The 24,655-nt window shown below is 39.4% G+C and overlaps 1 protein-coding gene across 9 annotated transcripts in view; it reads left to right on the forward strand.

The window, feature by feature from the left end:
- The window catches only part of SPECC1L (sperm antigen with calponin homology and coiled-coil domains 1 like), a 140,593-nt gene that overhangs the window by 45,619 nt on the left and 70,319 nt on the right, over positions 1-24,655 (forward strand). For all 9 annotated transcript variants that reach the window (XM_072803403.1, XM_072803412.1, XM_072803404.1 and 6 more), the window contains 5 exons: positions 5-158; positions 4,849-6,479; positions 8,336-8,543; positions 20,689-20,762; positions 21,908-22,083. In XM_072803403.1, the coding sequence (XP_072659504.1) occupies positions 5-158; positions 4,849-6,479; positions 8,336-8,543; positions 20,689-20,762; positions 21,908-22,083 (2,243 nt within the window). The remainder of the gene's footprint in view (positions 1-4; positions 159-4,848; positions 6,480-8,335; positions 8,544-20,688; positions 20,763-21,907; positions 22,084-24,655) is intronic.

The following is a 24,655-nucleotide window of genomic DNA, read 5'->3' on the forward strand; positions in this document are numbered from 1 at the left end:
CTAGACCAAGAGCAGTGATGACCTCTTAGCTGGAATGGCTGGAGGGGTGACAGTGACTAATGGTGTTAAAGGAAAGAAAAGCACCTGCCCTTCCACAGGATCTTCAGCCTCGGCCCCTGCCATGACCACTGTGGAGAACAAGTCCAAGATCAGCACAGGTATGGGCAACATTCAGAGTAAGAGTTAAACTGCTTTTTTGTTTGAATGGCAGAGTACAGTGGTATTTAAGGGGTTCTGTTGATTAAAGAAAATATTGGGCATGGACAAAAGTATTTGTATTTCAACCCCATGTACTCATCACCCTTATCAACTAATGGCCAGTCTTAATTTCTTGATACCCACTTCCCTCATTATTTTGAAGCAAATTCTAGGTGTCCTATAATTTTATCCACAAATATATAATTATTTTTGAAAGATAAGGATTCCCCTAAAAATATAATCATGATGCCATTATCAGCCCTTAAAATAATTATTAATCATTCCTCAAATCATAAATATAAAGAAATACTTATTCAAATTTCCAACTTTTTCATAAACCTTTCTTATGTATAATTAACTGTCTGTGGATCAGAATTCACTTAAGGTCCATATATAATAATTGTTACTCTTTCTTAAACCAATTCTTTTTCTTACAATTTAAATTTTATAGAAACTAGTTATTTGACTTACATTTTCCTGTGACTTGGATTTTGGTGTTATATCCCCTTGGTGTCCTTGATCATGTTCCTTTGTTCATTTACTGTTAATGTCGTTGGATCTAGAGCCTTGATGGGACAGATTCAGGTTCCTTTTTCTCCCCCAAAACTCCTTCATACATAGTAGTTGTCTATCCACCAGTAGCACCTCATTTTGCTGTCTGTCTTGCCTCAATGTTAGCAGCCTTTGACGATCAGTGCCTGGATCCATTCATTCCTGTTCTACCGTTTGTTCTTCATTCATTAGCAGCAGTTTGGCTTTAGATTGATGGAGTCCATAAGTTAACTCCTCCTGTAGTCTAAGGAATAACACTATCAAATTTTACTTTTCTTTTTTTTTAAAGGTTTTGTTTGTTTGTTTATTTATTTATATATTTATTCATGAGAGACACAGAGAGAAAGGCAGAGACATAGGCAGAGGGAGAAGCATGCTCCATGCAGGAAGCCCAATGTGGGACTCGATCCTGGGACTCCAGGATGATGACCTGAGCCAAAGGCAGACGCTCAACCGCTGAGCCACCCAGGCGTCCCTATATTTTACTTCTTATACTTACAGAAAAAAACTTCAGAAGTTCCAGGAAACACAAGATCCACATGTTTGTTTGTTTGTTTGTTTATTTTTTAAAATATTTTATTTATTTATTCATGAGAAACACAGAGAGAGCGAGAGGCAGAGACACAGGCAGAGGGAGAAGCAGGCCCCACACAGGGACCTCGATGCGTGACTCGATCCCGGGACTCCAGAATTAAGCCCTGGGCTGAAGGCAGGCACTAAACCACTGAGCCACCCAGGGATCCCCCTGTTTATTTATTTAAATGATTTTATTTTGAGGTAATCTCTACACCCAACATGAGGTTTGAACTTACAGCCCCAATATCAAGAGTCACATACTCTACTCCACTGGCTGAGACAGCCAGGCATCCAAAGATCACATATTTGTAATGCAGCTGATGGAAGCACATTGTCAAAAATGTAGCAGACCTTCTTTATCATCATTATTTAGGCTGTTAGCTCCTTGTGTGTGTATTAGACTTTTTCCTAACCCAGGTGTACCTACTGTCCTCTCTCCTGTTTTGACCTTCTGTGGACTCATCCTTCTATCTCAGATCATGTTCCGAGGTTAATTATATTAGTCATATGGTATGATCACAAGGAGGAAACATGGAAGGCACTGTTAACACCAGGCACCGTTCCATTTTATCCTCACTATAGCCCTTTGAGGTAGAGGCTGCTATCTTCATTTTAGAGATGTGAGAGCTATGCTTCAAGCACTTAAAGATACTTAAGTATCTTGCCTAAGGCCTTGCATTCATTTGTTCAGAAAATATTTATTGGGTACCGTAATAGTTTGTACCAGGCTGTAGAGCTGATGGAGTAAGGACTGTCCCTTGAGTCTTTTACTTTCAAGCCTGAGGTCATCGCCACACTTAACACTGCAGCTTTTGTGGTAAGAAGGAAGATAAGTACTCTAATACCATCTGTATCTTTTCCTATTTCCAGCTTTTAGAATCTACTGGGAGAGATACCTCACATTTGGACCCAGGTTCCCCACTGACAAATGCTACCTCCCCTCACAGTCTGAATTCACTTATCTCCTCCCTGTATGTATTGTCCTACCGGAGGCAGCTTTGTACCTCTGTATTAAGTTTGCTGGGGTCCCCTAACAAAATACAGACTGCATGGCTTAAATAACAGACACGTAGGGATGCCTGGTTGGTTCAGCGGTTGAGCGTCTGCCTTTGGCCCAGGGCATGATCCTGGGGTCCTGGGGTCGAGTCCCGCATCGGGCTTCCTGCAGAGAGCCTGCTTCTCCCTCTGCCTATGTCTCTGTCTCTTGCTGTGTCTCTCATGGATAAATAAATAAAATCTTAAAAAAAAAAATAATAACAGACACGTAGTTCTCACCAAAACTGGCTGGGAGTTTGAGATCAAGGTGTCCGCCGGTTTGATTTCTTCTGAGGCCTCCTTGGCTTGTTGGTTGTCTCTTCATTGTCTGGTCATCCCTCTCTCTGTGTCTGTGTCCTGGTCTCCTCTCCTTATAAAGATACCAGTCAGATTGGATTAGGGCTCACTGTAACAAACCCCATGTTAATATAGGTACCACTTTAAGTTATCACTCTACTCCCAAATACAGTCACATTCTGAAGTACTGGGGGTTATGGCTTCAACACATGAATTTGGAGGACACAATTCATCTCCTGAAAACATCCTTAACTCTTCAGTGGATCTGCTGTACGTTTATGTACTCCTCGTGACTTCTCTAAGACCTGTTCATGTGTCTGTAACTCACATTCTTCATCTGCCCACTGGGCACACTAATCCCAGATGGGAAGCTTGTCTTTGTTATGTTCTGTCTCTTACTTTCTTGTTCTTTACCTCTCCTTTCCTTTTGGGGTGTTATCAGTCCCTCTCCTCATTACTGACTGCTTTTTCCTTTTTTCTCTCAGGCTTGCCCAGATCTTTTCCTTCTTAGGATGGGTTTTGGTTTGGAAAAGAAGGATGTTTGGTACTGTTTACAGAAATGGGGTAGAGAATGAATACTTCTGGTTATACCACCCTTTTCCTTTTTTGGTCTCCATTTGCAATTGTTTCTCATCTTCTTTCTACTGCGTAAATCTGTTACAGATGTATCATTCCTTCTCTATTCTTGCAGAGATCCCCATCTCACTCCCCAAATGTAGGCCCTCCTTTACTCTAACTGCTCTGCCTCACCCCCCTCCTCCTTGGCCTCTCTTCTTTCTCAGAGGTTTCACTTAGCAGCCTCTGGGTTCATTTTCATAAAAATGCCATTCCCTATATGTCTTCCCTGCTCCAGAACATTTATTGAACATTTACTGTGGAACTCACTAAAAGTTCCCTTGGCGTTCAGGGCCCCATAAAAACTTCCCCTGCTGCTTGCATTAATTGTGTGACCTTACTTTTCCTTACTATGTGTCTTGTTCACTTCTGCTTCCTCGTCCTGTCCTGTGGCTGGCCAGAATGCCCTCCCCTGCTTTACACCTGATCCTTGCCAGAATTAGTGGCTATTTCCTATACCATATCAATCTTTTGCTTCCTCATACTTCTGTAGCCTGGTGCCTGCCACATAAAAAACTAGCAGATTCTTACAGAATTCTTACTGAATAGGTCTAGATTTTATTTTTCAAAATAAAAAGCAGCAAATTATTTCTTAAATGTTTATAGGTAAGCATATTCTTGTTCTTTGTGTATTAAACATGTGACTATGTCAATTTTCACAGGTTTAGAATTTTAGTAGTCAGGTAATAGTGGTTCCTGTAGCATATTTGATAATATGCCATCATTAGTTAACATAAATAGTTATTGTTTTCTAACATTTTGGGAGGCAGCATAAAATACTACTTACTTAAGTTGCAGATTCTGGAGCCAGATTCCTTGCCTGTTTTTGAATCTTAGCCCAATCACTTATTACGTGTGAGATGTTGGCAAATTATTTAACATCTCTGTGTGAGTTTCTTCATTATGTTAACAATGAGACTTCTATAAATTAATGAATATGAGGTGTTCATCTGTGTTTGTAAAATAAATGCTAAGTAGCTATATTATAACTAATGTTATTGGTACTATTATGTGGCATTCTACGATGTGAAGAACTTTTTGCACTTATTTTTATCACACTTTTTAAAAAATTTTGATCATACTTTTGTGTTTATTGTAGGTAGCTTAGATTTTTGGTTTGTCCAGAGGCTGCCTTTCCCTTATTGCTCATCTCTGATCTTTCTTTACCATCTGATTTACAGTTAATTTGCTACCTGACTAGTTAATCCTAGCGTCCGCTTCATCTGTCTAGCTTGCCCTGGAATGTTAGGTCCCTGGCTACCTGTTTAAAACCATGGTTTAGGATTTGAGTTAATGTGTAACTTTTTAATTATAATTTTAATTTATTGAGATACTATTCACATTTTGTAAAATTCACCTTTTGAAGTGTCCATTTCAGTGTATAACTTCTTTTTCATTGATAATTAAAAGATGAATGATCTGGTCTTGAGGAAATAGAATTTTACAGTAACCAGAATATAAGACAAGATTAATGTGGGTCAGAATCCACGTGAGGGTCTCTAGATTTTCTCTGATATAACCTGTATGCCTCCTTGCTAATGTTTTTGCCTTACATTCTTTGTTTTAAACATTAAGGCACAAGTTCTTCAACCAAGCGGAGTACTTCCATAGGTAATAAAGAATCCAGTTCTACTAGAGAAAGATTACGTGAGCGAACCCGACTAAACCAGAGCAAAAAACTACCTTCGGCGGGTCAGGGAGCTAATGATGTGGCATTGGCCAAGCGTTCCCGCAGTCGCACTACTACAGAATGTGACGTTCGTATGAGCAAGTCCAAGTCGGACAACCAGATCAGTGACAAAGCTGCTTTGGAAGCCAAAGTGAAAGATCTTCTCACACTGGCAAAAACCAAAGACGTGGAAATCTTACATTTGAGAAATGAACTCCGAGACATGCGTGCTCAGCTGGGCATTAATGAGGATCATTCTGAGGGTGATGAAAAATCTGAGAAGGAAGCCATCATTGCTCACCAGCCAACTGACGTCGAGTCCACTTTACTGCAGTTGCAGGAACAGAATACTGCCATCCGGGAAGAACTCAACCAGCTGAAAAACGAAAACAGAATGTTAAAGGACAGGTTGAATGCGCTGGGCTTTTCCCTAGAGCAGAGGTTAGACAATTCTGAAAAACTCTTTGGTTATCAGTCCCTGAGCCCAGAAATCACCCCTGGCAACCAGAGTGATGGAGGAGGGACCCTGACCTCTTCGGTGGAAGGCTCTGCCCCTGGCTCAGTGGAGGATCTCTTGAGTCAGGATGAAAATACCCTCATGGACCACCAGCACAGTAACTCTATGGACAACCTAGACAGCGAGTGCAGTGAGGTGTACCAGCCCCTCACATCGAGCGATGATGCCCTGGATGCACCATCGTCCTCAGAGTCCGAAGGCATTCCGAGCATAGAGCGCTCCCGGAAGGGGAGCAGTGGCAATGCGAGCGAAGTGTCTGTAGCTTGCTTGACAGAACGGATACACCAGATGGAAGAGAACCAACACAGCACGAGTGAGGAACTTCAGGCAACTCTGCAAGAGCTAGCTGATTTACAGCAGATAACCCAGGAACTGAATAGTGAAAATGAAAGGCTTGGAGAAGAGAAGGTTATTCTTATGGAGTCTTTATGTCAACAGAGTGATAAGTTGGAACACTTTAGCCGACAAATTGAGTATTTCCGCTCTCTTCTCGATGAGCATCACATTTCTTATGTCATAGATGAGGATGTGAAAAGCGGACGCTATATGGAATTAGAGCAACGTTATATGGATCTAGCAGAGAACGCCCGTTTTGAACGAGAGCAGCTTCTTGGTGTCCAACAACATTTAAGCAATACTTTGAAGATGGCAGAACAAGACAACAAGGAGGCTCAAGAAATGATAGGGGCACTCAAAGAACGCAATCACCATATGGAGCGTATTATTGAGTCTGAGCAGAAGGGTAAAGCAGCCTTGGCAGCCACATTAGAAGAGTATAAAGCCACAGTGGCCAGTGATCAGATAGAGATGAATCGCCTAAAGGCCCAGCTGGAGAATGAAAAGCAGAAAGTGGCAGAGCTGTATTCCATCCATAACTCTGGAGACAAATCTGATATTCAGGATCTTCTGGAGAGTGTTAGGCTGGACAAAGAAAAAGCAGAGACTCTGGCTAGTAGCCTGCAGGAAGATCTAGCTCACACACGAAATGATGCCAATCGATTGCAGGATACCATTGCAAAGGTATTGTTTAAGTAGATAAAATGTTCTGGATCAGCATTATGCAGCTTCAGTACACACCACGCTTACTGAAAACTAGTATTGCTTGGGTGATATGTCATTCACTTTTTTAAGGCAGATTTTATTTTATTTTTTTGAAGGTTTTATTTATTCATGAGAGAGAGGGAGGCAGAGGCACAGGCAGAGGGAGAAGCAGGCTCCACGCAGGGAACCTGATGTGGGACTCGATCCCAGGACTCCAGGATCATGCCCTGAACCAAAGGCAGACGCTTAGCCGCTGAGCCACCTAGGCATCCTGCTGATTTTGTTTTAAAGCTCGAGAATGGTTTTTCTTTTATTGGGATACAATCGAAAGTATTTTTTTTTTTTTTTAGATTTTATTTATTTGAGAGAGAGCACTAGTGAGGTGAGGGGCAGAGGTCTAGAGGTCAGAAGCAGACTCACTGCTGAGCAGGGAGCCTGATGCAGGGCTTGATCCTGGGACTCTGGGATCATGACCTGAGCTGAAGGCAGATGTTTAACAAACTGAGCCACCAAGGCACCCCCAGTCTAAAGTATTTTTAAAATAGTTCACTTTCACTCACTTGTGTTTTACTACTGTTTTCCTACCTCTGAGATAAAGGGACTAAAATGACAACAGAATTTTTCCTAGTCTGGGTGTGCCCAGGGGATCGTGTTGTGCAATTTTACCTCCTTATCTCGAATGTATTTTGACAGAGAAAAGATAGAGCTAGCAGTTTAGTCTTTGGGATCAGCAATGTCTACCCTGTCTTTTCCTGTGGTTATAGTTTTTCAAATAGAATTCTGTTGTGAGTTTAAAATATTTTTGGAGTACAGAGGCTCCTGTTCCTTTTTTTAAAAAATTATTTATTTATTCATGAGAGACAGAGAGAGAGAGAGAGAGAGAGAGAGAGGCAGGCAGAGGGAGAAGCAGGCTCCATGCAGGGATCCCATCGTGGGCCTCGATCCTGGGTCTTGATCCTGGGTCTCCAGGATCACGCCTTGGGCTGAAGGCAGCGCTAAACCGCTGAGCCACCCGGGCTGCCCGCTCCTATTCCTTAGAGGACTAGGTCTTATTGGTGGTGAGGACCTTAGAGGTCATGGGTCCAGCCCCCTTGTTTTACCCCTAGCATGATAATGAGGACTTATGCAGAACCTAGAGCCCGGGGTTGCTGGCACACCGGCCAAGGGTCTGTGCCACGTGTGATTGCCGGTGTAGTGTTTGTTTACATGAGTTATCCAATTATTCTATCTTACATTTTATTTCCTATTTTAGTGCAGTGATTTTGAAAGTAAGACACATTAATATATCTTTGGACAAAATTTAAATAATTTAGATCTTAATTTTTTAGTGATGACGTTTAGTGATACAGTTTAGGGGATATATTATTTGTTGGAGCATGTATGTTGGAGGGCACTTTGAGCTGATACTTTTGCAATGACAGTATTTGAGAATTTGAGAATTTTTTTCCATTTTTATTTTGGTAATGAAGCTGTCACACATCAGACATCTTTTTATTGTTGTTGGGAATGGATGTTAATTACTAACCAAATGCTTGCCTTTGGTCCAAACTTTGGAGAAGAGAAAATTTCCAAAATTTCCTCATAAATAATCTAGTTAAGTATAGTGTTATGTTAATATAATTTGTCAGTGATGTAGCAACAAATATGCTTACACATATTGCATAAAATCTTATATTATTGTACTTTTTCATACTTTTAAACAGTTATACAGGTGGTTTTAGTTCATACCTAGGAATTCATGTTTGGCTTTCTTTGGAACAGTGTATACTTCCATTCTAGAATTTATCTTAAAGAAGCTCTTAACTTTTCTAATCCATGCTATCAATTCTATATAGGTTGAAGATGAATACCGAGCCTTCCAAGAAGAAGCTAAGAAACAAATAGAAGAATTGAATATGACATTAGAGAAACTAAGATCAGAGCTAGAAGAAAAAGAGACAGAAAGGAGCGACATGAAAGAAACCATCTTTGAACTTGAAGATGAAGTAGAACAACACCGAGCTGTAAAACTCCACGACAACCTTATTATTTCTGATTTAGAGAGTAAGTGATAGGGGAACTTTTCATTCCTTTTTGTTTTGTCCTTCCCATGTTAACGAGTGGGGATAGTTCTCATTCAGTAAACAGAATGAAAATTGGTCACTCTGTGCACTCTGGTGCACACACGGTGGCCCGCAGAAATATGCATGTGGCAAAGCATATTTCATACATTAGGTGATAGTCTTGTTCCTAAGGAGAAACTGTTAAGTGGAACCATTGCTTTAAAACTGTGCGTGTTTATGGAAAGTTATTTAACGGAAAAGCTGATTGTTACTATATTTTTCTAGGTCTTAGGAAAAGCCATTTATTGTTTACTTCTAGTGATTGCAAACACATGAAGACAAAAGAAACCCGTTCTTCATAATCTTATGTGTAAGGCATAGGTTTTTATTTATTATCTGATTTTCCTCCCTACCAAGGAGATTTTATGATCTGATAGAATTGAAACTCTGATTTTAAGTTGCTTTAAGTTTTTTCAAACTATTTTATCATTATTTCAGACTTATAAAAAAGTTGCCAGAATAGTACAGAGCATTTCTGTGTTGACAGTTTGATGAGGAGCAGAAATTCGGGTGATCTTAAAATGTCTTTCCACAGACTATTTATTATGTTGCAAGTGAGGAAAAAGAAACAACCAGAAATTATACAGTGGAAAAATTGGGCAACACTGGACTGAGTGATTGTGTAAGTGACAGAGGCACACAGAATTGGACTCAGTATCAGCTGGGCCATATTCTGGCTGAGGCATAACTTCAGCTAATCATAAAGAAACATGAAATAGACAAAAAATAAGAATGTTTTACTAAAAACACAAGATGTCATAAAAGCTATGGAAAATTCCGGATTAAAAGGGCCTAGGGAGACATGACAATTAAATGCAATACCTGTGCCTAGCCTGGGTCTAGTGCTGTAGGGAGAATGCCATAAAGGATGGTATGACAAAACTGTTCAAAAGTGGATGCTAGATAAACATGTATAAATTTATGAAGTTGATATCTATGCTGTATTTCAGTTCCTATACTTAGGAACCACACACAAAATATATCTAGGGGTAAAGGACCATGATGTATATCCTTAAAGGGTTCAAGAAAAACATCAGAGATAGATAGAGACTGATAAATAGGGATACAAGATAGCAAATAATGAAAACAGGTGGGTAAACTGTTAACATAGGCAAATCTGAGGAAAATGGTATATGGGTGCTTTTTGTACCAGTTTTTGCAACTTTTCGTAAATTTGGAATTATTTCCAAATAATGCATCTTAGATTCCTCAAATGTTAGCAGATTTTAAGTTGTAATACACTTTAATGATACCTAGGTGGGGACAAAAAGAATGGAAATAGGGATCCCTGGGTGGCGCAGCGGTTTGGCGCCTGCCTTTGGCCCAGGGCGCGATCCTGGAGACCCGGGATCGAATTCCACATCGGGCTCCCGGTGCATGGAGCCTGCTCCTCCCTCTGCCTGTGTCTCTGCCTCTCTCTCTCTCTCTCTGTGTGACTATCATAAATAAATAAAAAATTTAAAAAAAAAAAAAAAAAAAAAAAAAGAATGGAAATGATTATTTTGGATACATTGGTTAAAGCTTTTAAATCTTGTGGTTCATGATACTGCTCCATTGGGCTCTGACAGTGTATTTTTCCTTGACAGCAAACACAGCATTGTGCCAGATCTCATGTGCTATTGCTGCAGAGGTGGGGAGGTTTGAACTAGTTCCAGGAGAGAGTGGGTCATCTGCAGGAGTCCTCCTAAACATGTCTTGAGGCAGTTCTGAGCTCTGGCTAGTTGGCCCGGCTTTTGTGGTTTGACCCCAAGGTTATTTGGAACATTCTGAGACATTTGGATACTGAAGTAGCTGACCGTAGACTGTTTTCTTGGAGACAGTGATAGTCCTACAGATAAAACTTTCTTATCTGAAATTTTTAAAAACTTCCAGTTTAACATTTATGTCTAGTCTGTATTTCATTGTTTCTGAACTGAGAGGAGTTATCTAACTCTATTTCCTAAATGTAAAAAGTTCTAAATTTTTTCAGATTAACTTGGAAGTTGAGTGCATTTTCCGTTAAGTACTGATAACAGCTTTTTCCCTTGCAAGACTTTTGATTTGAACACGGAAAGAGTGACATCATGTGGTTATTGGGGCAATAGGTAGAAAAATGTTAGCTGATCAGGATTCCTGGGATGAAAAATCATTGTGAAAATAAAAATTCTGTTAACTGTATGTGGATTTTAATTATGAAGTGGCTGAAAATCCTGAATGAAATTTCTTCTTAGCCATGTAGCCCCCCCCCAATTATTTTGAAATGAAAAGTTCAAATATCCAGAAATCTTGGCAGCGTGGTACAGTTAGCACCCATTGCCTAGAATTGATAGTTATTAATGTTTTGCAATATTTGCCTTCCGTGTGTGTGTGTGTGTGTTAACAACCAGCTAACAGCAAATTATAGACCTCATGACATGTAGTATGCAACCCCAAAATATTCTTCTCCTAATCATATCTAGTAATATTTGGCATAATTCCATAATTCTGATAGCTCATATTCACATTTTCTCAGCTGTCCCCAAAATGTCTCTTCTAGTTTTCTATAGGAACCAGGATCCAAACAAGATTTATGTATTAATTGAAACTCGTTATTCTATCTCTATAGTCTGATAAGAGTTAATTTATTTCTTAGTGAATTCTAGCACTTGGGGATTGATGGATGCTAAGTCAGCACTTGGTATAAGGGACTTGATAACGGGGAACGCTGTTACTTGAGAAATTGAGACTTTCTTCTCTCTTTTTTTTTTTTAAGATTTTATTTTTAAGGGAGCATCTGAGTGGCATAATCGGTTAAGTGTCCGACTCTTGGATTCAGCTCAGGTCATGACCTCAGGGTCCTGGGATGGAGCCTCATCTCAGGCTCTGTGTTCAGCACCAAGTCCACTTGAGATTCTCTCTCCCTCTCCTTTTGCTCCTCCCACTTGTGCTGTCTCTCTCTTTCTCTCAGATAAATAAATCCTAAAAAAAGATTTTATTTTTAAGTAATCTCTACAATCAACATGGGGCTTGAATTCAACCCCAAGATCTAGAGTTGCACACCCCACTGAGTGAGCCAGCCAGGTGCTCTGGAAAATTGAGATTTTTCTCCTGTAGAATATTTTAGCATACATTACCATAGTTAATTTTAGAATTTTTTCATCACCCTAAAAAGAAACTATGCATTAGTAGTATTTTATTTTATTTTATTTTATTTTATTTTATTTTATTTTATTTTTTTATTTTATTTATGATAGTCACACAGAGAGAGAGAGAGAGAGAGAGAGAAAGAGGCAGAGACATAGACGGAGGGAGAGGCAGGCTCCATGTACTGGAAGCCTGACGTGGGATTCGATTCCGGGTCTCCAGGATCGCGCCCTGGGCCAAAGGCAGGCACTAAACCGCTGTGCCACCCAGGGATCCCCCAGTAGTCATTTCTCACACCAATATGACCTTGACTTTGGAATTAGTGGACAGGCTTTTATTTATTTTTATTTTTATTTTTATTATTTTTTATTATTATTTTTTTATTATTCTTTTAAATTATTTTTTAAATATATATTTTTTAAATATATCTGAGAGAGAAAGAGTGAACAAGTGTCCAAGTGGAGTGAGGGGCAGAGGAAAGGAATCTGAAACAGACTTTCTGCTGAGCAGGGAGCCCAGTGTGGGGGATCAGTCTCACAACTGCAAGATCGTGACCTGAGTCGAAATCAAGAGTGGGTTGCTTAACTGACTGAGCCACTCAGGTGCCCTGTGGACAGGATTTTAAGGCAGCTGTTGTAACTGTACCCAGGACATTGAGGAAAATCCACTTGCAATGAATGAATAAATAGCAGATATCAGCAGAGAAATAAAAACTGTTAAAAAAGAACCTGATATGTATCCAGATAATGTCAGTGCCATATTGCTTAGACCTGGCCTGCCATACTTTTTCATAGTATTTGGATTTAACATTCCAAACTAGAAAGATCTGTTGTAAAATTCATTCAGCAATACTGTTGAGACTTTTGGTTCAAGACAATGGCCTGAGGCCACACATATACTTCCTTTCCCTCCCAAAGTCTTAGTGACTTGGTCCTGCCATGTAATATAAAAATTACAATGAGCCTAAATCAAAGATAGAAAGTAGGTGAGGGGTTTCATCAGTAGATCCACAATTTTGAGTAACTTCTGGAAGATATATAGCAGATGGAATTGGGAATATCGAGAACTCAAACAGCAGAAAAATCTGTGCAGGAGAATACTGAAGCTATAAGTAATGATGTTCCCAGTTAGACTTTGGGGATTGGGGTACTAAGACCTTCTCAGGAATCATAGGGCCTGGGACCAGGAGCAGTTTCAGGCTGTGGTATAAAGGATTGCCAGAAGTTGTACCACCCTCTCCTCTGTAGAGTGCTGGCTCTGGTGTTTGCCCCGAGGCTTGAATTCTTTTTCTAAATAAGTTGGGGAATATGGTGCCAGGGGCTCCTGCCATGACTTTGGTATCAGAAAGAGAAGTAAAGCCATGCCTGAGGTAACGACAGGCTGCCATGTTGTCTTGAAACGAAGACCACACATAGGGAAAGACAGTTTGGCCCAGCAGTGAAACAGGTGCACACACACACATACACCCACCCCTACCCGTTGCCTTTTTTTTTGTTTGTTTTTTAAAGATTTTATCCATTTATTCATGAGAGACACACACACAGAGAGAGGCAAAGACACAGGCAGAGGGAGAAGCAGGCTCCATGCAGGGAGCCTCTTGTGGGACTCAATCCGGGGTCTCCAGGATCACGCCCTGGGCTGAAGGCGGTGCTAAACCGCTGGGCCATTGGGGCTGCCCCGCTGTTGCCTCGATTGAAGCCATCCATTGATGTCCCTGTACCTCTGGAAGAAGATACCCTGTAGGCATGTGTCATCAGCAAAGCCTTTAGCCAGTCGTTGCATTGAGGAGAGAGGCCGATGTTTAGAACAGTAGCTTTCATAATTGTTGAGAAACATGTAGAAGTCGAAGTCACTAATATTAGTTATCCCTGTCCTTTGTAAGTAAGTAAGGCCAACCAGGACTTGGACATTTTAGTATCTTAAAAGAGAAATAGCAGAAGGAAGCAACTCAGCTGAGCCCAAAGAAATGAAGTTAATGATTTGACTCACTATTAGTCCAGCAAACCAAAGCTGATTGGTGTTGAGGGTAGTGGTACCAGGGAGATCGCAGGTATGGCTTGAGTGATGTACCCATCAGTTACAATGAATTTACTTACCAACCACTTAGTGTTTGTGTAGTAATGCTCTGTGTGTGCTTGCAATTATGTATAGCTTCTTTCATGCCTGCTATAGTTCCTGAGATTGGGGGCTGGGGCCTGACATCTAACACAGGTCTTGTACTTTCACATGGAACACTACTTACAGTGGTGAGCAAGGGTGGCTTGAGAGTAGAGAAGTAGCAGAAGGAACAGAGGAGAGTTGTATAATTCTGTGGTGGGAAAAGCTTTTTTTAAAGAATGTTAGGAGGAGGCACTTGGGTAGCTCAGTCCGTTAAACATCTGACTCTTGATTTCAGCTCAGATCTTGATCTCAGGGTCATGAGTTCAAGCCCTGCATTGGGCTCCAGGCTAGAGCCTACTTAAATGAAAAAATGTTAAAGAATACTGGGAAGCCATAAAGGAAGTCTCATATTTGACTGTATATAATTGAAATTTTCAGTTCAGCAAAATGAAAGTACCATAAATAAAGGACATTGGGAGAAATTGGTAACACATATCAAATATATAAGGAGATCCTATACATCAGTGATATTATGATAACCCATTAGCCTGATAACCCATTAGCCAAAAAAAGTATTAATAGGTAAGCAGAAAAGGTACAAAAAGACCCTCAATTTCACTAAAAAAAGCAAAGAAACTCAAAGTAAAGCAGGATGCCAATTTTCACTTAGCAGGTGTGGAAAATAAAAGAGATTGATAGTGTGTAAGAGAGGAGAAAAAGACCCTCTCATGTACTGTTGGAAGGAGTATCAATTGCTTTCAGCCTTTTGGAGTATTGTTCAAAATTAAAGTAAGCAGTACTTTAGCAATCCACCTACAGAAATCTGTTCTTTTTTTTTTTTTTAAGATTTTATTTATTTATTCATGAGAGACACACAGAGAGAGAGAGAGAGAGGCACAGAGACACAGAGAAGCAGCCTCCGTGGAGGGAGCCTGATGTGGGACTTGATCCAGGGTCTCCAGGATCAGGCCCTGGGCTGAAGGTGGCGCCAAACTGCTGAGCCACCCAGGCTGCCCCAGAAATCTGTTCTTTAGAAACATTCTTATAAGTTTGCAAATATAAACTTAGATATGTATGTTGCAGAATTGGTGCTTACTACAAAAACTTGGAAACTACCTATACTTTCAACAGTTGAGATCTAGGTGAATAACCCATGTGCCCAGTGCATCCCTACTATGGCTGTCATTACACCAGTGAGGACAAATTAGGCAGGTGTGTGTGTATGGCACAAAGTGCCATAGATGGAATAAAGAAGGTAATGGGACAGTAGAGTATGAGATGTATTACTTCTGTAACTAAAATCATAAAAGTTGTAAATACAACATTATGCTGAAACGGTGGCCAGCATAATGTTGTTCCTTAAGAAATACTGATTTCAGTGTATTCTATGCATTAAATTTTATAACATGGTGACTTCTCAAAAAAATTTTCTGCATTCTTGAGCTGGAACCTTCTAACAGATTAACATGCATCCTGTCGATAGTTCAAACGGTCCATTACTTCTTCCTCTTCTAGAAATGTGCCTTCACGTAATATATGAACAAGTTTGTAAAGACATTTACCATGTTTATACCCAAAATTGTAGAACCATTCTGTTTGCTAATAGGAGGTTGTTAAAACAAATCGTATATCTGACTGAGGGAGTACTAACACAGCCATCAGATAGTGCTGCAGATCTGTATTTATTGATAAATATCCATTTATCTGTTGTTAAGTTGAAAGGCTTATGAAGAAGTATTTAAATACTATAATCTCATTTTAAGAAAAAGATTTACCACATGAAGTCTGGAAAGATATATATGCAAATGTAAATAATGAGTAATCTTATTTATTTTATTTTACTTTTTTAAAGATTTATTTATTTAAGAGAGAGAACACATGAGCCAGGGGTAGGGGGGAGACCTAGGGAGAGGGGGAGAGAAGCAGATTTGCCACTGAGTTTGGAGTCTTAGGACTTGATCCCAGGAACCCTAGATCAGATCATACATGAGCCCAAACCAAGAGACACTTAAGTAACTGAGCCACCCAGCCACCCCATGAGTAATACCAATTTTGCAACCCTTTTCTGTTTCCCAGACTTTTTGTTGTGAGGATACATTACTTTTAGAATCAAAGGGGAAAAGTTCTACTTTTCAGAGGATATGGAATAAAAACAAAAATAAAAGTAGCAGGGGTGCCTGGGTGGTTCAGTTGGTTAAGTGTTGCCTTCCGCTCAGGTCATGATCCCAGGGTCTTGGGATCAAGCCCCATGTTGGGCTCCCTGCTCAGTGGGAGAAGTCTGCTTCTTCCTCTCCCTCTACCCCTCCCCTTTTTTCTGCTCCCCTCAACCTACTCTCTCTGAAATAAATAATAAATAAAATATTTTTAAAAAATTCTTTTAAAAAAAGTAGTAAATGGTTCATTTTAAACTCATCTGTGTCCCCTTTTAGCATCAGGAATTCTGGTTTGGGGATAAAGCTGTGGCCTGGTGGGCTGGATAGACTCCGTGGTGCCCCTAAGGCATGATATTTTAATTGATTATTTACACTTGTCCTTTCCCTTTTTCTAGAAATTACACCTGATATTAGTTGGAGGGACTTGATTGGATGTAAGGGTATGACAGCACTGGGATATTAGTACCTTGAGGGTTTTCTTGGATTTGGAGGGCAGGAAAGGTTGCTTATGAGCTTTCATTGATTTTACAGACCCAGGAGTCATAGGTTGAGCTTGTGATTATGGTATTTGCCTAGTGGTAACATCAGCATGTGTGATAGGCATGTAACTGGGCCAGAATGAAGGCCTGGTTGTTTTTTCCTTCTTTGTCAGGAATGAAATGTCTTGGTGGTAAAAAGATTATGAATCCCATTATTAAATGGGCAGGGCAGTGCCCAGAATTGTTTGGAGCACAGTTGGTCTAATACCAATGAGAATAGCAATTACTTGATTTCTAGAATAAAAATAACATTGTAAAACTGAGTTTTAATTTATAATTAAAAATGAGATAATAGTAGTTCTTCTGTTCTTTGATAGAATGTAATGTTGCTTTTGAGTTGAAGACAGTAGATGGCAGTGTCCCTCATACTAGAAAAACTTGGAGGAGGAAGGAAACTGCATTTAGTGGCCCTAGACTTGAAGACTAACATTGCCCATTCATATGATCGTTAATTGGGCCAAATGGCAGTTTTGTTAAGCTAGTCTTCAAAACAAAGAGCATACTTAGAGACTCCTTTGTTTCCGAGGAGGAAAAGCCTGTTGTCATTTTTAATACTTTATGTTACAAAGTGGAAATACAGTTATGGTTCATGAAGTTTAAGTCAAATTGCCTAGAGACACTTTAGTGTACTTTATTCTGCCTAAATATGTCCATTGGCTGCCAGCTTCCTTTCCTTTCTATTTAAGAGAATTAATAAGACATAGCCTGAGTACGGAAGAATGCTCTTTTAAAAGCAGTGATAATGTGGCCATAAATGTAGAGTTCGAGAAAGAGGGAAGAATAAGAACCAAAGAAATGAATGAAGTCTGGGATTTTATGACCAGTCTAAGATGGCCAAGTGGCTTAAAATGTCACCTGAGAATCAAGATAACACCAGATGTTGAAAGTGAGCCATAGTAAGATTTGCTGTCATTTGTCTAATGTGAATTATCTAAAGATAGATAGATATACATCCTTTGTGACCAGAAAAGGAACACTTTTTAGCCAAGGAGGAGAAATTCACTCTCTTTTTTGCTTGCCTATTTTAATTAGAAAAATTGATTGCATTTAAATATAGTGTAAATGAAAGGTGTAACTCCTATGTTCCCAACACTAGAAACTGTCATTCTAATCTGAGTCTGATAATATCACCAAGACTTTGAATTCATCTATATGTAGGTCATATGAGAGCCAAGGATCCATGCTGGTTTGAGTCATACTTGGCTCCAGAAGTAGGGGTCAGGGTATTGGACTCACTCACTGGTGTCCACTTTGCCCTCAACCAAATTGAATGGCCCTTCTGACCCTTAGTTTCTAGATTAAATGAGGTCAGAAGCAGCTTATACAGAGATGGACTTTAAAGTTTATTCCTTTTTGTATGAAAACATCCTCTTTTCTGTCTATAAGAGGGTAAGGATTGTATCCTTTTCCCCTTTCCCTTATATGTTAAACATCTAGAAAAAAGCTGGCTACAAAGTAGGTACCTATAAGGTATTTATTGAGTTAATGTAAATTTTGAACCCTTTTTATTTCAAAGGCCCCAACTTTGTTGAACAGTTTTGTGATGATGAATGAGAGGGACTTAACTACTGGCTACCAAAATTGGCCAGTTTTTCCCCCATGTTTTATCTCCTTTATTTTTTTATCCAGCTTTAGAAAATATATCATCATTATATATTTGTAATAATTATTACACATATAATTACATGTATATAATATCTGAGGGCATCTCAGTGGCTTGGTTGGTTAAGCATCTGATTCTTGATTTCAGCTCAGGTCATGATCTCAGGGTCATGAGATCAAGCCCCGTGTCAGACTCTAGGCTGGGCACGGAGCCTGCTTAAGATTCTCTCTCCTCCTCTTCCTCTGTGCCCCACTCCCTGGCTCATGTGCTCTTTCTAAAAAAAAAAAAGAAATTAAAAACTATTAAAATATCTGAACATGAATGTATCAATATTGAATTAAAGGTATCATGTCACAGAGGTTACAGCAGAACAGGTTTTTGATGGAACTGAGAAGGGGAAGATGAACAGTCTAAGAAAAGACAACACACTCCTACTTAAGAGTGTTGATTAAAAGCTAATAATTTTTTTAGCTTAAGGAAGATTTTTTTAAGCTTTATTCATTTGAGAGAGAGCGAGAGAGTACATGAGTACAGGGCGTGTGCAGAGGGAGAGAGAGAGAAGCAGACTCCCTGCTGAGCTTTGAGCTGACGGGGGCTCCAGCCCATGACCCTGAGATCATGATCTGAGTTTAAATCAAGAGTCAGTCATTCAACTGATTGAGGCACCCAGGCACCCTAGGAAGATTTTTTTTTTTTTAAGATTTTATTTTTAAGTGATCTTAAACCCAACATGGGGTTTGAACCTACAACCTGAGATCAAGAGTCTCACGCTCCTCCAGCTAATCCAGCTAGGAGCTCCTTAAGGACAATTTTTTGATTGCATATGATAACCTCATGCAAGTGTTCACTATGCCTAGGTTCCTGCTACTAAGTAAGTATAAGGAATAGGAGGGAATATTTACTCAGACACACTAGTATCTGTGGTGGTGATATCCCTGATAATAAAGAGTACAGTTCTGTCAATGGAATATTTTTTTTTAAACCCTAGGTTCTAAAAACAACAACAACAACAAAACAACAACAACAAAAACAAAACAAAACAAAAACCCTAGGTTCTGATTTTATTTTTTTATTATTTTTATTTTATTTTTAAAAAGATTTTTATTTATTTATTCATGAGAGACACACAGAGAGAGAAAGGCAGAGACACAGGCAGAGGGAGAAGCAGGCTTCATGCAGGGAACCTGATGTGGGACTCGATCCTGGGCCAAAGGCAAGCACTAAACCACTGAGCCACCAAGGGATCCCCCTAGGTTCTGATTTTTGTATTGCTTCTTCTTGCTCCCTCCATTAGCTTACGTAGTTATACTTTATTCCATTTTGTATCTCTACCATGTGCCAGGTGTTAGGGCTGTGAAGTCACCACATAGCTCCTGACTTTGAAGTGTTTTCAGTCTAGTGGTAAAGACAGATGTGTAAAGAAATATAAGTGTTGGCAGCAACAGTCACAGAGTTGGAACACAGAAAGGATAGGGCTCTGCTGGAGTAGAAGGTGACAGGTAAAGTCAGAATATTTGTCACCAGATGTCAGTGCCTTTTCTGGTGCTTAGACCAAAAGAAAATGCTCAGTCCCTAAGCTGTCAAAGTAACCAACTGTGATAAATTTACTGGGTGGCAGTTACCAATGGGCACCTCCTAAAGCATTTCCTCTTAAGCATGGACTTTTGAACAGAACCTCCAAATAGAATGTGACTTCCCATGTATTTCTGGTTCCAGGGTCACTGGGCCTCACTGGGCCTTTTTTTAAAAAAGATATTTATTTATTCATGAGAGACACAGAGAGAGAGAGGCAGAGACACAGGCAGAGGGAGAAGCAGGCTCCATGCAGGGATCCTAACGCCGAACTCTATCCCGCATCTCCAGGATCAGGCCCTGGGCCACAGGTGGCGCTAAACTGCTGAGCCACCTGGGCTGCCCCTGACTGTGCCTTCGTGTTTGCATTCCCACTCGGTCTAGACCGGTACTTTGCATATTAGTGGTACTCATTAAATGTTTACAGTGACAGTGGAATTGTTTGAGGAAAATTCATATTCAAGAAATAATTTGAGAAATTTTGATTTATTTTATGAATATATCACTTACTTTAGAAAAAGACTTTTCCATAGAATTAATGTAAATAGCTCCCCAGGATAACTAATTAAGCTTATAAAAATTTTGCTAATTCACTACTTTTCTGGAATTTATTCCAGTGTGTAAAGAAAGTTATGCTTTCATAATGAGTTTAGTTTAATAACCCTTTTGATTAGAAGTTCACATTTTAATAGAAATCAGTGTTATTTTGATTGGTTATGAGCCAAAAATGTGTGTGTTCTTAACAATTGATTTTACTTAACTTTTTGTTTCATAATTAAGACACTGAGGAAGGAAGCAATCCAGAAATTGTGATTTAAACTTGATATTTTCCTTAGAAAGTAATGTTGGTTAATACTTGGATTGAACATCCTTTTTTCTTTTTAAGTTTTGTATTAAAAGGTCTTTGGGCAGGATGACCTTTTTTTTGAATGTCATACTTAAATACCTCCTTCCTTTATATTAATCCTTGGGACACAGCTTTAAGAATAAATATTTAAACTTCTGTGCTGTTTTCAGATACAGTTAAAAAACTCCAGGACCAAAAACATGACATGGAAAGGGAAATCAAGACACTCCACAGGAGACTTCGGGTAGGATAAATCCTCATGTATTATCTCATTAGAATACCTAGGTTTCTGAAAGTTGAATACAGTGTAGTCCTTGACCATGTTAGGATTCATTTTAAGCTTCAGATACAGTTAAAAACACTGATCCCACTGGGCTTTGGACAGAAAGCAAATGCCATCATTTCAAATTGGGATTAGTGCTGGATTCTAAATAGAAGAATCTACGAGTAATTTATGAGTGGTAATTTTAAAAGGATGGACTTAGGAAGCAAATGTTTTATTTTGGAAAGAAAAATTATTTGCTCTTGATTAGAAAGTGTCTCAAACCAAACTGTTTTCATCTGGGTTTTTTGTCTTCTATGAATTTGATCAGCTTGCTGACAGCAATGCCACTCTGATGCATAGGTGGGAAGAGTTCATTAAGTTTGGGTCATGCCTCAGTTACTCAGGCTGTATGAATGGTGTCTGAAAATTGCTTTGAGGTGACAGATGCCGGACCTAGGACTAGCTGTGGCTCTGGTGGAGGTGATGCCCTAGGGAGGCTTGCCCACCTAGCCACACCCTCATCCTTCACGGCTGTGGGAAGTGGCAGACCGAACAGTTCTTAGCTCCTCTCTTTGTATGATTTTGTCTACCTAGTTTGAGTTGAGTGTTTTTCTTCTGGCTTCCTCTTCCTTTTCCTTTACTTTTGATTTTTTTTTTCCTGGTAGTTTTTGATGTCAAGATATTTATAGTTTTTCAGTATAAAATCTCACAGTATGGTTCACACACCATTATCTACTTTCTTCAGCTTTTCAGAGGTAAAGTGCTATAAATTTTTTTTTAAGTGCTATAAATTTTGAATGATGTGTTTATTTTCATTAGACTTACAAACTTGCATAAGGAAGAGAGGCTTGACATTATTGTCATTAATATTGATTGAGCACTCTGGTGCTTGATGCCTCAGCAGGCAGATCAACAGAAAGTCTCTTCCTCATTAAGAACAAGTTCACTACTAATAATTGTATTACCTGTTACCTATTAGAAATAATAATAGCAATTCTCTGGGATTTAAAAGAAATTAATCATTATTTGGGACCGTGCATTACAGTCCAATCATAAACAAATTTTATTATTTTTAAGTAAGTATTGCTCTCTTTTGGAAATAAAAATTTAGTTTTTTAATGTAGGAAGAATCTGCAGAATGGCGGCAGTTTCAAGCTGATCTCCAGACTGCTGTGGTCATTGCAAATGACATTAAATCTGAAGCCCAAGAGGAGATTGGTGATCTGAAGCGCCGGTTACATGAGGCTCAAGAAAAAAATGAAAAACTCACAAAAGAATTGGAGGAAATAAAGTCACGCAAGTATGTTTTGAAAAACCAATTGTGTACTTATATTTTCATAGAGAACACTTAAAATCCCAATTTTATGATGTGGTATTATGGAAAGAATGTGAAATTTGACTCTAGTGTGAGTGTGGATCCTAGTGGAAGTTATTCAACTTTTCTGGCCTCGTTTTATGACACCTGTAAAATAGCAGTCTATATGGATCTTTCAGAGTTGTTGTCAGTATCCATAATTAACAATTTGGGGGAGGGGGAAACGGCCGAATGGTCCCTGGCACAAGGTACCTTCTAGTTCCCTCCTTTCCTGTATCACCACACTCCAGCTGTTACTTTTCTTTAGATTGATAGCCTCTGATTAAGAATGTGTACTGTGGAGGCAGACAGGCTTGACTCCTATCTAGTTCTGCCTCTTATTAGCTGTGTGATCTTGGTTAGGACCCTTAACTTCCCAAAGCCTCATTTTGCTTATTGTTAACATGGAGACCGTACTACCTGCTTTACAGTGTTACTATAAGGCTTAAAGGAGATCTCTCTGCACAGTGACCAGGGCAATGATAAGTATACTTTAATAACTAATATTATTAGAGACCCAAGTAAAGAATGTGAAGTGAGTTTTTCTCCATTACTCACTTTGAGGAGTTTTCACTTGTTTTATACTTACAACACTCTGAATCTCCATAGTAATACTTTTTCCCATCTAACAGAAATCATTGGGAACCAATATAAAATATTAGGTGAGATGACATTTGTGATATGCTCTGAGTTCCTCAGTGAGATTCCATCTAATGAGTAGTGGGGAGTAGTTTTTGTGTTGAAGTTATTATTGAGAATTTAGTTATTCAGGGGCACGTGACTGGCTGAGTCAATACAGCATATGACTTAATCTTGGGGTCATGAGTTGGGGCCCCAAGTTGGGCATAGAGTTAACTTTATAAAAAAAGTATTTGATTATTCACCACTTTAACTAATTCTTAGGTAGACATAGGAAAAATTTTAGAAAAATATTTTTGGGGTGCCTGGGTGGCTCAGTCAGTTGGGCGTCTGACTCTTGATCTCAGGGTCGTGAGTTCAAGCCCCCATGCTGGGTGTGGAGCTCACTTAAAACAGGATATTGTTGGAAAGTTATCGTGTTTTATTGTTGCCTAGCTCTAGTGTATGGTCCAGAGAAAAGTATTACTAAACCATTTTTCAGGGACGCCTGGGTGGCTCAGCGATTAAGTGTCTGCCTTTGGCTCAGGGTGTGATTCTGGAGTCCTAGGATCAAGTCCCACACTGGGCTCCCTGCATGGAGCCTGCTTCTCCCTCTGCCTGTGTCTCTGCCTCTCTCTCTTTCTCTCTCTCTCTCTCTCTTTCTCTCTCTCTCTCTCTCTCTCTCTCTGTCTCTCATGAATAAATAAATAAAATCTTTAAAAAATAAACAAACATTTTTCTTTGGTTTCCTTAAGTAGAACATGGAATGCAGTGGAAGATTATTGTTTCTCCACTTGGTAAAAGACTCATATGTTACATTACCTTTTTTCCGTATACTGTTAAAGGAATGGTGTATCAGAAATACTTCATTCTTTTTAAAAAATGATTATTTGGGAGAGAGAGTGCTCGGCGGGGAGGGGCAGAAGGAGGGGAAGGAAGAATCTCAAATAGACTCTGTGCTAAGTGCGGGAGCCCATTTGGGAGCTCGATCTCAGGACCCTGAGATCACAACCTGAGCCAAAACCGAGAGTTGGATGCTTAACCGACTGTGCCACCCAGGCACCCCTGGAAATGTTTCATTCTAAAGGTAACCTGAGTGAGATTCTTCTCTTGAAGAATCATTCCATCAGGTCCTAAAGATATCCTTGAAGAAGCAGTAAATTAATTTTACTAAATCTTGGTCCTTGAGTATATATACTCTTTTTAGCATTCCTTTTTCTAAATTTTTTTTTAAAGATTTTATTTATTTATTCATGAGAGACAGAGGCAGAGACATAGGCAGAGGGAGGAGAAGCAGGCTCCAATGCAGGGAGCCCGTTGTGGGACTCGATCCTGGGACTCTGGGATCATACCCTGAGCAGAAGGCAGATGCTCAACCACTGAGTCACAGGCGTCCCTCTGTTTAGCATTCCTTGTGATGAATGAGAAGTATACATAAAGCACTTCCGCTGTATTATTGTATATCCAGGCATGAGGTTGTCTCAAGGAGAGTGCTCTGTGGTTATTTTAGTTTAAGCTGTTTTCTGACTAACAAACAATAGATATTTAGACTTTGCTATTTGGTGGATATTCCTTAAAAATGAATTAAGAGAGACTGTCACTCTTAGGGAAAGGAAAGGAAAACAACTGACTGTATTTGTTGCCAGTGCTAAAATGTGGGCTTTCAAGTCAATGTTAGGATTTTAGAAAACTTGTATCTGCCATCACAAGCTTGGCAGCTTCGTATATTTAAAGAGTTTCCTGATGAGATCATTGGTGATATTAACAAATGTGACTTTTAAATAATAAATCATATAATGACAGATGTCAACATTTGGAAAATTCGTGTAACTCAGTAAACCAATATTTTCAGTATGACTAATGCGTAATGTTACACAGTCACATGTCGGTAAAAGATCCA

This window comes from Canis lupus, chromosome 27, assembly GCF_048164855.1.
Source record: "Canis lupus baileyi chromosome 27, mCanLup2.hap1, whole genome shotgun sequence".
Taxonomy (NCBI): domain Eukaryota; kingdom Metazoa; phylum Chordata; class Mammalia; order Carnivora; family Canidae; genus Canis; species Canis lupus.